Here is a 16,620-nt window from a genome sequence, read left to right on the forward strand (position 1 = left end):
TGTTTTACACCATATACGGATTAATGCATCTTCAGTGATGATTGATAGAAAAGTATTTGGAAGGCCATCTAATTTATCTCAATTTAAGTTAAAATTTTGAATTTAAAAGAGTCAAAATAGGATGAACGGATTATATAAACTGGAGGGAAAATATAATACAAGTCCAAACGAAAAAAATATAAGCAAGTCTAAATTGAAAACAACGTTCAAACTTATGATTGCGTTGGATAAAAACCGCAATTTTTATTTTAATTTCTGCTAAGATTTTCTTTAATTTAACAGGACATTATCCAACGAGCTTTGCTGAAATATTAACAGTAACAGCTTGTATGGTCGGAAATGATACAGACTGTGAATACAGTTGGAATGTGTCTGTAATGCATTGTGGGGGATATAATGTTGCATACTATGGCCCGCCTCAATATTATATCAACACCGGCTGTGGAAGATACTGTATGGGTAACTATTATCATTGGTTCCATTTTGCATAATTTTTTAATTTTCGATTTATGAGTTTGACTGTCCCTTCGGTATCTTTCGTCCCCTTTTGTCCTGAGAGAGAGAGAGAGAGAGAGAGAGAGAGAGAGAGAGAGAGAGAGAGAGAGAGAGAGAGAGAATGGTTGCAACTATACTTGGTATTTATAGGACACAAAGGCATGACGATAAATTTATTGTGGAAGGAAGAGAAGCGACACACACAATGAGGTCCTCTCGTTTAATAGTCTAGATAAGATCAATAAAAAATATCATGTTTTAATCACTTAGGTTGTAGTCACATCGGAATGCAATACAAGGGTAATACATGCATATAGTCTCGTGCGTTATTTCAGAATACACAAATGACCCCTGTTCTAACTACAGCATAATAGACTATGACTTCACCAGACATCAAGACTACTACGATTATTCATACATGTACAGCTGTGATGAATTTTGGTCAGGAGGGTGGTATTATTTTGAAGGCGGTTATAACTTGTCAACAAGTCCGGCATCATCCGGTCAGTGTGGATCGTATTATCCAATTTGGATTAATGGTAAGATCTATCAAAAACAATCCGTCATTTGAAATTGTTCAAAATATGATCTCTTTAATGTTTTTTTTTAATTAAAAAAGTATTCATCGTTTTTGCTTTCTAACTTATTGTTGAGGTTGTGTTATTGAACTGGTTTTCTTTTTTGTGTTCGTTTTAATTGTCTCTTGATGAAATATGGATGGTATTTGATTTGAAATAAAATTTTCCTGCACTATTCCGAAATAAAAGTTATTTAAAAAACGTGCTTTTGGTGCCTAAAACAAGATTTTATATCAATTTCAGGATTAATTGCAAAGTTGTTTTTGGAAGCTATTCAATCTATGCGTGTCAAATGAAGGTAATGCAACAATTTTTTAAATATTGAATAATTTGTTTTTAAATTAACAGAAACAATTGAGCAAACAGATGACACCGATTTTGTATATCTCAGAGCATGTGAAGGAGGTCATTGGTCTGAATGTGCTTATTCCTGGAGTATACCAACATTGAAATGTGGAACTAAAAACATTATGTATCTTAGACAGAAAGGAATGTGTGGCAGATTCTGTCTAGGTTGGTATTTATATATTATTTGACATATGTCCAATCATCATTAATTAAAATTGCATAATTAACAGAAAATACTTTGTCGATTTTGAAATCAAAATGAAAATGAAGAAAGTCGAATCCATATTTAAAAAGCAGTGTATACTTCAGCTCCTAACCACAAAATAAGATTATAAATTTTGACATCATAATTATCTGTATAACGGACTGAAAATATGTGTTTGTCGGTGTTTCAATGACGTTGACTATCATTTGAGGAAACATTTTAAAAACATGTTCATTCAAACAGGAATTTTGCTATGCTTCTGACAAATTCTAAACCACAATGTAATCAATGATAAAGTGGGCCAATTACTCTGACCAAACAATAGGATTAACAGTGATATTGTAATGTATAAACAAGTATCGATTTGTGGAAATAACATAAAAAGTCAATTTCAAAACAGAAAGCAATATGAAAATTCAGAATGTTCAGTTTTAGGTTTCAGCTTGATCTCGATATGTATAGGCTCTGTATCACTTTGAACAGGCTGTTAAATCAAATGAAGAGGTTTCATCATTTTTGTTTGTAGAATCGAGAAACTCCTCTGAGGTTTCTACCACCCCATCATATGTGTGGGATGAGCCTTGTCACTGGCACAATATAATTACAAGTAATTTTGAGAGATCTGTCAATTATACACTGCAAAGTGGAGAACATGATAACTGTTACGACTGGGATATCCACATAGAAGCATGGTATAAATTTAGTGGAAACGAGAGCATACCAACGAATCCTCCTAAGCAGGGACAGTGTGGTTCATCTTCTCCTATATGGCTGGATGGTGAATATATAATATTCTTAAGATGATATATATGTGAATGTTATCTGACAAAGAAATGTTTAATGTTAATGATTAAAAAAGAATTTAATGAATCTATACCAAATATATTGTTATCAACCTTTGTAACAACAGTTTTAAGTGTATTCATTAATTTCGATATTCAACCTAGTGGGTAATGTTTATATGCAAAGTTGTTTTTGATTAGGTTTGTATCCGACAACTTATGGTGAAATGGCCACACTGACAGCATGCGTTGTAGGAAATGAAACCGAATGTCAACACAGTTGGAATGTGACTGTAATGCATTGTGATGAATACAATGTTGCATATTTGAAACCTTACTATTACATGACGAACTGTGGCAGATATTGTATGGGTGAGCATGTTACTATGAACACTATATTATACAAGGAACATGTGTTAGCAAATGTAAATTATCCAGCGCCTCACAAGGCTAGCAGATAACGAATTTCCTCATTCCATTTTATGTACACAATACTAGTAATAGATGTAAAATATATTTTAATATACATTATGGTAAATACAAACGGAAATGACATGAGCAATACATGATATATAAGATAATAAAAATTTCAAAAGATTTTGAAAATTTGCTCGAATGTAAACAAACTGGTCGGGTAGAGAAAAATCTTGAACCACAGCCAAGTTATGTCAGTTGAAATGTTAGTTTGTAAGAAAACTGCTTTTAAAACAACCTTGCTAAAAATATCCTAGTGATATGTGTGCATTATACAACAATGGGTTCTGATAATAGGATAAATTTATATCTAAAGATGTTTAGTCATCAAAAAAGAATAATACATCAATATTATTTTTCGGTGAACATATATGAAATGTAAACAATACTTTGCGTTCATATGTAAATTGAACTTTATGATTTCAAAGTGTGAGAGAGAATTGAATAATAAGAAAGTTATTCGGCGAAATAGACCAATCGTGTAATAAGACAGTAAATGTCACGTTTCTATATTTTAAAATATATACATGTTTAAGACCTTTAGTAAGAAAGAAAATCACTGTACTCTAAAGGTTAAAAATGTTAACTTTATTTGATAAATAAAAGCAACAGTAGTGTACCGCTGCTTGAGTTACTTTTGATTGTGCATGCACGCTTGAATACAAAGCTTCTACTTACTGTCATATCTTTCATTCGAACAATCGGGAATTTTATTGGCCATGCAATTTTTTGTCATTTGTTTACGTACGATATGGTATCATCTTAATTTGACCTATGTGTAAAATATCCTTTTAGATTTTGGTGAATTCATTTTTAGCAGAAGACAAAAGACTTGATTAAACTAACATTGGTATGATTTTGGTAGCATGTGGATGCAGTATAATGGTAAAACAAGCATAATATAGTCTTATGTGGGTTTTCTTCTTCTTCAGAATACACAAATGATCCCTGTTCAAACTACAGCGTAATAGATTATGACTTCACCAGACATCAAGACTACTACGATTATTCATACATGTACAACTGTGATGACTTTTGGTCAGGAGGGTGGTATTATTTTGAAGGCGGTTATAACTTGTCAACAAGTCCGGCATCGTCCGGTCAGTGTGGATCGTATTATCCAATTTGGATTAATGGTAAGATCTATAAAAAACAATCCGTCATTGTGCCGTTTCTATGGAAATTGTTCAAAAATATGATCTCTTTAATGTTTTTTTTATTAAAGTATTCATCGTTTTTACTTTCTAACTTATTGTTGAGGTTGTGTTATTGAACTGGTTTTCTTTTTTGTGTTCGTTTTAATTGTCTCTCGATGAAATATGGATGGTATTTGATTTGAAATAAATGAATTTTCCTGCACTATTCCGAAATAAAAGTTATTTAAAAAACGTGCTTTTGGTGCCTAAAACAAGATTTCATATCAATTTCAGGATAAATTGCAAAGTTGGTTTTGGAAGCTATTCAATCTATGCGTGTCAAATGAAGGTAATGCAACAATGTTTTAAATATTGAATAATTTGTTTTTAAATTAACAGAAACAATTGAACAAACAGATGACACCGATCTTGTATATCTCAGAGCATGTGAAGGAGGTCATTGGTCTGAATGTGCTTATTCCTGGAGTATACCAACATTGAAATGTGGAACTAAAAACATTATGTATCTTAGACAGAAAGGAATGTGTGGCAGATTCTGTCTAGGTTGGTATTTATATATTATTTGACATATGTCCAATCATCATTAAATTAAAATTGCATAATTAACAGAAAATACTTTGTCGATTTTGAAATCAAATTGAAAATGTAGAAAGTCGAATCGATATTTAAAAAGCAGTGTATACTTCAGCTCCTAACCACAAAATAAGATTATCAATTTTGACATCATAATTATCTGTATAACGGACTGAAAATATGTGTTTGTCGGTGTTTCAATGACGTTGACTATCATTTGAGGAAACATTTTAAAAACATGTTCATTCAAACAGGAATTTTGCTATGCTTCTGACAAATTCTAAACCACAATGTAATCAATGATAAAGTGGGCCCATTACTCTGACCAAACAATAGGATTAACAGTGATATTGTAATGTATAAACAAGTATCGATTTGTGGAAATAACATAAAAAGTCAATTTCAAAACAGAAAGCAATATGAAAATTCAGAATTTTCAGTTTTAGGTTTCAGCTTGATCTCGATATGTATAGGCTCTGTATCACTTTGAACAGGCTGTTAAATCAAATGAAGAGGTTTCATCATTTTTGTTTGTAGAATCGAGAAACTCCTCTGAGGTTTCTACCACCCCATCATATGTGTGGGATGAGCCTTGTCACTGGCACAATATAATTACAAGTAATTTTGAGAGATCTGTCAATTATACACTGCAAAGTGGAGAACATGATAACTGTTACGACTGGGATATCCACATAGAAGCATGGTATAAATTTAGTGGAAACGAGAGCATACCAACGAATCCTCCTAAGCAGGGACAGTGTGGTTCATCTTCTCCTATATGGCTGGATGGTGAATATATAATATTCTTTAGATGATATATATGTGAATGTTATCTGACAAAGAAATGTTTAATGTTAATGATTAAAAAAGAATTTAATGAATCTATACCAAATATATTGTTATCAACCTTTGTAACAACAGTTTTAAGTGTATTCATTAATTTCGATATTCAACCTAGTGGGTAATGTTTATGTGCAAAGTTGTTTTTGATTAGGTTTGTATCCGACAACTTATGGTGAAATGGCCACACTGACAGCATGCGTTGTAGGAAATGAAACCGAATGTCAACACAGTTGGAATGTGACTGTAATGCATTGTGATGAATACAATGTTGCATATTTGAAACCTTACTATTACATGACGAACTGTGGCAGATATTGTATGGGTGAGCATGTTACTATGAACACTATATTATACAAGGAACATGTGTTAGCAAATGTAAATTATCCAGCGCCTCACAAGGCTAGCAGATAACGAATTTCCTCATTCCATTTTATGTACACAATACTAGTAATAGATGTAAAATATATTTTAATATACATTATGGTAAATACAAACGGAAATGACATGAGCAATACATGATATATAAGATAATAAAAATTTCAAAAGATTTTGAAAATTTGCTCGAATGTAAACAAACTGGTCGGGTAGAGAAAAATCTTGAACCACAGCCAAGTTATGTCAGTTGAAATGTTAGTTTGTAAGAAAACTGCTTTTAAAACAACCTTGCTAAAAATATCCTAGTGATATGTGTGCATTATACAACAATGGGTTCTGATAATAGGATAAATTTATATCTAAAGATGTTTAGTCATCAAAAAAGAATAATACATCAATATTATTTTTCGGTGAACATATATGAAATGTAAACAATACTTTGCGTTCATATGTAAATTGAACTTTATGATTTCAAAGTGTGAGAGAGAATTGAATAATAAGAAAGTTATTCGGCGAAATAGACCAATCGTGTAATAAGACAGTAAATGTCACGTTTCTATATTTTAAAATATATACATGTTTAAGACCTTTAGTAAGAAAGAAAATCACTGTACTCTAAAGGTTAAAAATGTTAACTTTATTTGATAAATAAAAGCAACAGTAGTGTACCGCTGCTTGAGTTACTTTTGATTGTGCATGCACGCTTGAATACAAAGCTTCTACTTACTGTCATATCTTTCATTCGAACAATCGGGAATTTTATTGGCCATGCAATTTTTTGTCATTTGTTTACGTACGATATGGTATCATCTTAATTTGACCTATGTGTAAAATATCCTTTTAGATTTTGGTGAATTCATTTTTAGCAGAAGACAAAAGACTTGATTAAACTAACATTGGTATGATTTTGGTAGCATGTGGATGCAGTATAATGGTAAAACAAGCATAATATAGTCTTATGTGGGTTTTCTTCTTCTTCAGAATACACAAATGATCCCTGTTCAAACTACAGCGTAATAGATTATGACTTCACCAGACATCAAGACTACTACGATTATTCATACATGTACAACTGTGATGACTTTTGGTCAGGAGGGTGGTATTATTTTGAAGGCGGTTATAACTTGTCAACAAGTCCGGCATCGTCCGGTCAGTGTGGATCGTATTATCCAATTTGGATTAATGGTAAGATCTATAAAAAACAATCCGTCATTGTGCCGTTTCTATGGAAATTGTTCAAAAATATGATCTCTTTAATGTTTTTTTTATTAAAGTATTCATCGTTTTTACTTTCTAACTTATTGTTGAGGTTGTGTTATTGAACTGGTTTTCTTTTTTGTGTTCGTTTTAATTGTCTCTCGATGAAATATGGATGGTATTTGATTTGAAATAAATGAATTTTCCTGCACTATTCCGAAATAAAAGTTATTTAAAAAACGTGCTTTTGGTGCCTAAAACAAGATTTCATATCAATTTCAGGATAAATTGCAAAGTTGGTTTTGGAAGCTATTCAATCTATGCGTGTCAAATGAAGGTAATGCAACAATGTTTTAAATATTAAATAATTTGTTTTTAAATTAACAGAAACAATTGAACAAACAGATGACACCGATCTTGTATATCTCAGAGCATGTGAAGGAGGTCATTGGTCTGAATGTGCTTATTCCTGGAGTATACCAACATTGAAATGTGGAACTAAAAACATTATGTATCTTAGACAGAAAGGAATGTGTGGCAGATTCTGTCTAGGTTGGTATTTATATATTATTTGACATATGTCCAATCATCATTAAATTAAAATTGCATAATTAACAGAAAATACTTTGTCGATTTTGAAATCAAATTGAAAATGTAGAAAGTCGAATCGATATTTAAAAAGCAGTGTATACTTCAGCTCCTAACCACAAAATAAGATTATCAATTTTGACATCATAATTATCTGTATAACGGACTGAAAATATGTGTTTGTCGGTGTTTCAATGACGTTGACTATCATTTGAGGAAACATTTTAAAAACATGTTCATTCAAACAGGAATTTTGCTATGCTTCTGACAAATTCTAAACCACAATGTAATCAATGATAAAGTGGGCCCATTACTCTGACCAAACAATAGGATTAACAGTGATATTGTAATGTATAAACAAGTATCGATTTGTGGAAATAACATAAAAAGTCAATTTCAAAACAGAAAGCAATATGAAAATTCAGAATTTTCAGTTTTAGGTTTCAGCTTGATCTCGATATGTATAGGCTCTGTATCACTTTGAACAGGCTGTTAAATCAAATGAAGAGGTTTCATCATTTTTGTTTGTAGAATCGAGAAACTCCTCTGAGGTTTCTACCACCCCATCATATGTGTGGGATGAGCCTTGTCACTGGCACAATATAATTACAAGTAATTTTGAGAGATCTGTCAATTATACACTGCAAAGTGGAGAACATGATAACTGTTACGACTGGGATATCCACATAGAAGCATGGTATAAATTTAGTGGAAACGAGAGCATACCAACGAATCCTCCTAAGCAGGGACAGTGTGGTTCATCTTCTCCTATATGGCTGGATGGTGAATATATAATATTCTTTAGATGATATATATGTGAATGTTATCTGACAAAGAAATGTTTAATGTTAATGATTAAAAAAGAATTTAATGAATCTATACCAAATATATTGTTATCAACCTTTGTAACAACAGTTTTAAGTGTATTCATTAATTTCGATATTCAACCTAGTGGGTAATGTTTATGTGCAAAGTTGTTTTTGATTAGGTTTGTATCCGACAACTTATGGTGAAATGGCCACACTGACAGCATGCGTTGTAGGAAATGAAACCGAATGTCAACACAGTTGGAATGTGACTGTAATGCATTGTGATGAATACAATGTTGCATATTTGAAACCTTACTATTACATGACGAACTGTGGCAGATATTGTATGGGTGAGCATGTTACTATGAACACTATATTATACAAGGAACATGTGTTAGCAAATGTAAATTATCCAGCGCCTCACAAGGCTAGCAGATAACGAATTTCCTCATTCCATTTTATGTACACAATACTAGTAATAGATGTAAAATATATTTTAATATACATTATGGTAAATACAAACGGAAATGACATGAGCAATACATGATATATAAGATAATAAAAATTTCAAAAGATTTTGAAAATTTGCTCGAATGTAAACAAACTGGTCGGGTAGAGAAAAATCTTGAACCACAGCCAAGTTATGTCAGTTGAAATGTTAGTTTGTAAGAAAACTGCTTTTAAAACAACCTTGCTAAAAATATCCTAGTGATATGTGTGCATTATACAACAATGGGTTCTGATAATAGGATAAATTTATATCTAAAGATGTTTAGTCATCAAAAAAGAATAATACATCAATATTATTTTTCGGTGAACATATATGAAATGTAAACAATACTTTGCGTTCATATGTAAATTGAACTTTATGATTTCAAAGTGTGAGAGAGAATTGAATAATAAGAAAGTTATTCGGCGAAATAGACCAATCGTGTAATAAGACAGTAAATGTCACGTTTCTATATTTTAAAATATATACATGTTTAAGACCTTTAGTAAGAAAGAAAATCACTGTACTCTAAAGGTTAAAAATGTTAACTTTATTTGATAAATAAAAGCAACAGTAGTGTACCGCTGCTTGAGTTACTTTTGATTGTGCATGCACGCTTGAATACAAAGCTTCTACTTACTGTCATATCTTTCATTCGAACAATCGGGAATTTTATTGGCCATGCAATTTTTTGTCATTTGTTTACGTACGATATGGTATCATCTTAATTTGACCTATGTGTAAAATATCCTTTTAGATTTTGGTGAATTCATTTTTAGCAGAAGACAAAAGACTTGATTAAACTAACATTGGTATGATTTTGGTAGCATGTGGATGCAGTATAATGGTAAAACAAGCATAATATAGTCTTATGTGGGTTTTCTTCTTCTTCAGAATACACAAATGATCCCTGTTCAAACTACAGCGTAATAGATTATGACTTCACCAGACATCAAGACTACTACGATTATTCATACATGTACAACTGTGATGACTTTTGGTCAGGAGGGTGGTATTATTTTGAAGGCGGTTATAACTTGTCAACAAGTCCGGCATCGTCCGGTCAGTGTGGATCGTATTATCCAATTTGGATTAATGGTAAGATCTATAAAAAACAATCCGTCATTGTGCCGTTTCTATGGAAATTGTTCAAAAATATGATCTCTTTAATGTTTTTTTTATTAAAGTATTCATCGTTTTTACTTTCTAACTTATTGTTGAGGTTGTGTTATTGAACTGGTTTTCTTTTTTGTGTTCGTTTTAATTGTCTCTCGATGAAATATGGATGGTATTTGATTTGAAATAAATGAATTTTCCTGCACTATTCCGAAATAAAAGTTATTTAAAAAACGTGCTTTTGGTGCCTAAAACAAGATTTCATATCAATTTCAGGATAAATTGCAAAGTTGGTTTTGGAAGCTATTCAATCTATGCGTGTCAAATGAAGGTAATGCAACAATGTTTTAAATATTAAATAATTTGTTTTTAAATTAACAGAAACAATTGAACAAACAGATGACACCGATCTTGTATATCTCAGAGCATGTGAAGGAGGTCATTGGTCTGAATGTGCTTATTCCTGGAGTATACCAACATTGAAATGTGGAACTAAAAACATTATGTATCTTAGACAGAAAGGAATGTGTGGCAGATTCTGTCTAGGTTGGTATTTATATATTATTTGACATATGTCCAATCATCATTAAATTAAAATTGCATAATTAACAGAAAATACTTTGTCGATTTTGAAATCAAATTGAAAATGTAGAAAGTCGAATCGATATTTAAAAAGCAGTGTATACTTCAGCTCCTAACCACAAAATAAGATTATCAATTTTGACATCATAATTATCTGTATAACGGACTGAAAATATGTGTTTGTCGGTGTTTCAATGACGTTGACTATCATTTGAGGAAACATTTTAAAAACATGTTCATTCAAACAGGAATTTTGCTATGCTTCTGACAAATTCTAAACCACAATGTAATCAATGATAAAGTGGGCCCATTACTCTGACCAAACAATAGGATTAACAGTGATATTGTAATGTATAAACAAGTATCGATTTGTGGAAATAACATAAAAAGTCAATTTCAAAACAGAAAGCAATATGAAAATTCAGAATTTTCAGTTTTAGGTTTCAGCTTGATCTCGATATGTATAGGCTCTGTATCACTTTGAACAGGCTGTTAAATCAAATGAAGAGGTTTCATCATTTTTGTTTGTAGAATCGAGAAACTCCTCTGAGGTTTCTACCACCCCATCATATGTGTGGGATGAGCCTTGTCACTGGCACAATATAATTACAAGTAATTTTGAGAGATCTGTCAATTATACACTGCAAAGTGGAGAACATGATAACTGTTACGACTGGGATATCCACATAGAAGCATGGTATAAATTTAGTGGAAACGAGAGCATACCAACGAATCCTCCTAAGCAGGGACAGTGTGGTTCATCTTCTCCTATATGGCTGGATGGTGAATATATAATATTCTTTAGATGATATATATGTGAATGTTATCTGACAAAGAAATGTTTAATGTTAATGATTAAAAAAGAATTTAATGAATCTATACCAAATATATTGTTATCAACCTTTGTAACAACAGTTTTAAGTGTATTCATTAATTTCGATATTCAACCTAGTGGGTAATGTTTATGTGCAAAGTTGTTTTTGATTAGGTTTGTATCCGACAACTTATGGTGAAATGGCCACACTGACAGCATGCGTTGTAGGAAATGAAACCGAATGTCAACACAGTTGGAATGTGACTGTAATGCATTGTGATGAATACAATGTTGCATATTTGAAACCTTACTATTACATGACGAACTGTGGCAGATATTGTATGGGTGAGCATGTTACTATGAACACTATATTATACAAGGAACATGTGTTAGCAAATGTAAATTATCCAGCGCCTCACAAGGCTAGCAGATAACGAATTTCCTCATTCCATTTTATGTACACAATACTAGTAATAGATGTAAAATATATTTTAATATACATTATGGTAAATACAAACGGAAATGACATGAGCAATACATGATATATAAGATAATAAAAATTTCAAAAGATTTTGAAAATTTGCTCGAATGTAAACAAACTGGTCGGGTAGAGAAAAATCTTGAACCACAGCCAAGTTATGTCAGTTGAAATGTTAGTTTGTAAGAAAACTGCTTTTAAAACAACCTTGCTAAAAATATCCTAGTGATATGTGTGCATTATACAACAATGGGTTCTGATAATAGGATAAATTTATATCTAAAGATGTTTAGTCATCAAAAAAGAATAATACATCAATATTATTTTTCGGTGAACATATATGAAATGTAAACAATACTTTGCGTTCATATGTAAATTGAACTTTATGATTTGAAAGTGTGAGAGAGAATTGAATAATAAGAAAGTTATTCGGCGAAATAGACCAATCGTGTAATAAGACAGTAAATGTCACGTTTCTATATTTTAAAATATATACATGTTTAAGACCTTTAGTAAGAAAGAAAATCACTGTACTCTAAAGGTTAAAAATGTTAACTTTATTTGATAAATAAAAGCAACAGTAGTGTACCGCTGCTTGAGTTACTTTTGATTGTGCATGCACGCTTGAATACAAAGCTTCTACTTACTGTCATATCTTTCATTCGAACAATCGGGAATTTTATTGGCCATGCAATTTTTTGTCATTTGTTTACGTACGATATGGTATCATCTTAATTTGACCTATGTGTAAAATATCCTTTTAGATTTTGGTGAATTCATTTTTAGCAGAAGACAAAAAACTTGATTAAACTAACATTGGTATGATTTTGGTAGCATGTGGATGCAGTATAATGGTAAAACAAGCATAATATAGTCTTATGTGGGTTTTCTTCTTCTTCAGAATACACAAATGATCCCTGTTCAAACTACAGCGTAATAGATTATGACTTCACCAGACATCAAGACTACTACGATTATTCATACATGTACAACTGTGATGACTTTTGGTCAGGAGGGTGGTATTATTTTGAAGGCGGTTATAACTTGTCAACAAGTCCGGCATCGTCCGGTCAGTGTGGATCGTATTATCCAATTTGGATTAATGGTAAGATCTATAAAAAACAATCCGTCATTGTGCCGTTTCTATGGAAATTGTTCAAAAATATGATCTCTTTAATGTTTTTTTTATTAAAGTATTCATCGTTTTTACTTTCTAACTTATTGTTGAGGTTGTGTTATTGAACTGGTTTTCTTTTTTGTGTTCGTTTTAATTGTCTCTCGATGAAATATGGATGGTATTTGATTTGAAATAAATGAATTTTCCTGCACTATTCCGAAATAAAAGTTATTTAAAAAACGTGCTTTTGGTGCCTAAAACAAGATTTCATATCAATTTCAGGATAAATTGCAAAGTTGGTTTTGGAAGCTATTCAATCTATGCGTGTCAAATGAAGGTAATGCAACAATGTTTTAAATATTAAATAATTTGTTTTTAAATTAACAGAAACAATTGAACAAACAGATGACACCGATCTTGTATATCTCAGAGCATGTGAAGGAGGTCATTGGTCTGAATGTGCTTATTCCTGGAGTATACCAACATTGAAATGTGGAACTAAAAACATTATGTATCTTAGACAGAAAGGAATGTGTGGCAGATATTGTCTAGGTTGGTATTTATATATTATTTGACATATGTCCAATCATCATTAAATTAAAATTGCATAATTAACAGAAAATACTTTGTCGATTTTGAAATCAAATTGAAAATGTAGAAAGTCGAATCGATATTTAAAAAGCAGTGTATACTTCAGCTCCTAACCACAAAATAAGATTATCAATTTTGACATCATAATTATCTGTATAACGGACTGAAAATATGTGTTTGTCGGTGTTTCAATGACGTTGACTATCATTTGAGGAAACATTTTAAAAACATGTTCATTCAAACAGGAATTTTGCTATGCTTCTGACAAATTCTAAACCACAATGTAATCAATGATAAAGTGGGCCCATTACTCTGACCAAACAATAGGATTAGCAGTGATATTGTAATGTATAAACAAGTATCGATTTGTGGAAATAACATAAAAAGTCAATTTCAAAACAGAAAGCAATATGAAAATTCAGAATTTTCAGTTTTAGGTTTCAGCTTGATCTCGATATGTATAGGCTCTGTATCACTTTGAACAGGCTGTTAAATCAAATGAAGAGGTTTCATCATTTTTGTTTGTAGAATCGAGAAACTCCTCTGAGGTTTCTACCACCCCATCATATGTGTGGGATGAGCCTTGTCACTGGCACAATATAATTACAAGTAATTTTGAGAGATCTGTCAATTATACACTGCAAAGTGGAGAACATGATAACTGTTACGACTGGGATATCCACATAGAAGCATGGTATAAATTTAGTGGAAACGAGAGCATACCAACGAATCCTCCTAAGCAGGGACAGTGTGGTTCATCTTCTCCTATATGGCTGGATGGTGAATATATAATATTCTTTAGATGATATATATGTGAATGTTATCTGACAAAGAAATGTTTAATGTTAATGATTAAAAAAGAATTTAATGAATCTATACCAAATATATTGTTATCAACCTTTGTAACAACAGTTTTAAGTGTATTCATTAATTTCGATATTCAACCTAGTGGGTAATGTTTATGTGCAAAGTTGTTTTTGATTAGGTTTGTATCCGACAACTTATGGTGAAATGGCCACACTGACAGCATGCGTTGTAGGAAATGAAACCGAATGTCAACACAGTTGGAATGTGACTGTAATGCATTGTGATGAATACAATGTTGCATATTTGAAACCTTACTATTACATGACGAACTGTGGCAGATATTGTATGGGTGAGCATGTTACTATGAACACTATATTATACAAGGAACATGTGTTAGCAAATGTAAATTATCCAGCGCCTCACAAGGCTAGCAGATAACGAATTTCCTCATTCCATTTTATGTACACAATACTAGTAATAGATGTAAAATATATTTTAATATACATTATGGTAAATACAAACGGAAATGACATTAGCAATACATGATATATAAGATAATAAAAATTTCAAAAGATTTTGAAAATTTGCTCGAATGTAAACAAACTGGTCGGGTAGAGAAAAATCTTGAACCACAGCCAAGTTATGTCAGTTGAAATGTTAGTTTGTAAGAAAACTGCTTTTAAAACAACCTTGCTAAAAATATCCTAGTGATATGTGTGCATTATACAACAATGGGTTCTGATAATAGGATAAATTTATATCTAAAGATGTTTAGTCATCAAAAAAGAATAATACATCAATATTATTTTTCGGTGAACATATATGAAATGTAAACAATACTTTGCGTTCATATGTAAATTGAACTTTATGATTTGAAAGTGTGAGAGAGAATTGAATAATAAGAAAGTTATTCGGCGAAATAGACCAATCGTGTAATAAGACAGTAAATGTCACGTTTCTATATTTTAAAATATATACATGTTTAAGACCTTTAGTAAGAAAGAAAATCACTGTACTCTAAAGGTTAAAAATGTTAACTTTATTTGATAAATAAAAGCAACAGTAGTGTACCGCTGCTTGAGTTACTTTTGATTGTGCATGCACGCTTGAATACAAAGCTTCTACTTACTGTCATATCTTTCATTCGAACAATCGGGAATTTTATTGGCCATGCAATTTTTTGTCATTTGTTTACGTACGATATGGTATCATCTTAATTTGACCTATGTGTAAAATATCCTTTTAGATTTTGGTGAATTCATTTTTAGCAGAAGACAAAAGACTTGATTAAACTAACATTGGTATGATTTTGGTAGCATGTGGATGCAGTATAATGGTAAAACAAGCATAATATAGTCCTATGTGGGTTTTCTTCTTCTTCAGAATACACAAATGATCCCTGTTCAAACTACAGCGTAATAGATTATGACTTCACCAGACATCAAGACTACTACGATTATTCATACATGTACAACTGTGATGACTTTTGGTCAGGAGGGTGGTATTATTTTGAAGGCGGTTATAACTTGTCAACAAGTCCGGCATCGTCCGGTCAGTGTGGATCGTATTATCCAATTTGGATTAATGGTAAGATCTATAAAAAACAATCCGTCATTGTGCCGTTTCTATGGAAATTGTTCAAAAATATGATCTCTTTAATGTTTTTTTTATTAAAGTATTCATCGTTTTTACTTTCTAACTTATTGTTGAGGTTGTGTTATTGAACTGGTTTTCTTTTTTGTGTTCGTTTTAATTGTCTCTCGATGAAATATGGATGGTATTTGATTTGAAATAAATGAATTTTCCTGCACTATTCCGAAATAAAAGTTATTTAAAAAACGTGCTTTTGGTGCCTAAAACAAGATTTCATATCAATTTCAGGATAAATTGCAAAGTTGGTTTTGGAAGCTATTCAATCTATGCGTGTCAAATGAAGGTAATGCAACAATGTTTTAAATATTAAATAATTTGTTTTTAAATTAACAGAAACAATTGAACAAACAGATGACACCGATCTTGTATATCTCAGAGCATGTGAAGGAGGTCATTGGTCTGAATGTGCTTATTCCTGGAGTATACCAACATTGAAATGTGGAACTAAAAACATTATGTATCTTAGACAGAAAGGAATGTGTGGCAGATTCTGTCTAGGTTGGTATTTATATATTATTTGACATATGTCCAATCATCATTAAATTAAA

The 16,620-nt window shown here is 31.5% G+C and overlaps 1 protein-coding gene across 1 annotated transcript in view; it reads left to right on the forward strand.

Annotated features, from left to right (window-relative positions):
• LOC139492634 (uncharacterized) overlaps positions 1 to 16,620 on the forward strand; it is a 68,044-nt gene that overhangs the window by 14,037 nt on the left and 37,387 nt on the right. The window contains exons 3-25 of the mRNA XM_071280787.1: positions 283 to 459; positions 831 to 1,034; positions 1,422 to 1,586; positions 2,153 to 2,404; positions 2,610 to 2,780; positions 3,815 to 4,018; positions 4,418 to 4,582; positions 5,150 to 5,401; positions 5,607 to 5,777; positions 6,812 to 7,015; positions 7,415 to 7,579; positions 8,147 to 8,398; positions 8,604 to 8,774; positions 9,809 to 10,012; positions 10,412 to 10,576; positions 11,144 to 11,395; positions 11,601 to 11,771; positions 12,806 to 13,009; positions 13,409 to 13,573; positions 14,141 to 14,392; positions 14,598 to 14,768; positions 15,803 to 16,006; positions 16,406 to 16,570. Of these exons, the coding sequence (XP_071136888.1) occupies positions 283 to 459; positions 831 to 1,034; positions 1,422 to 1,586; positions 2,153 to 2,404; positions 2,610 to 2,780; positions 3,815 to 4,018; positions 4,418 to 4,582; positions 5,150 to 5,401; positions 5,607 to 5,777; positions 6,812 to 7,015; positions 7,415 to 7,579; positions 8,147 to 8,398; positions 8,604 to 8,774; positions 9,809 to 10,012; positions 10,412 to 10,576; positions 11,144 to 11,395; positions 11,601 to 11,771; positions 12,806 to 13,009; positions 13,409 to 13,573; positions 14,141 to 14,392; positions 14,598 to 14,768; positions 15,803 to 16,006; positions 16,406 to 16,570 (4,506 nt within the window). The remainder of the gene's footprint in view (positions 1 to 282; positions 460 to 830; positions 1,035 to 1,421; positions 1,587 to 2,152; positions 2,405 to 2,609; positions 2,781 to 3,814; positions 4,019 to 4,417; positions 4,583 to 5,149; positions 5,402 to 5,606; positions 5,778 to 6,811; positions 7,016 to 7,414; positions 7,580 to 8,146; positions 8,399 to 8,603; positions 8,775 to 9,808; positions 10,013 to 10,411; positions 10,577 to 11,143; positions 11,396 to 11,600; positions 11,772 to 12,805; positions 13,010 to 13,408; positions 13,574 to 14,140; positions 14,393 to 14,597; positions 14,769 to 15,802; positions 16,007 to 16,405; positions 16,571 to 16,620) is intronic.

The sequence above is a fragment of the Mytilus edulis genome, chromosome 10 (assembly GCF_963676685.1).
Source record: "Mytilus edulis chromosome 10, xbMytEdul2.2, whole genome shotgun sequence".
Classification (NCBI taxonomy): Eukaryota; Metazoa; Mollusca; class Bivalvia; order Mytilida; family Mytilidae; genus Mytilus; species Mytilus edulis.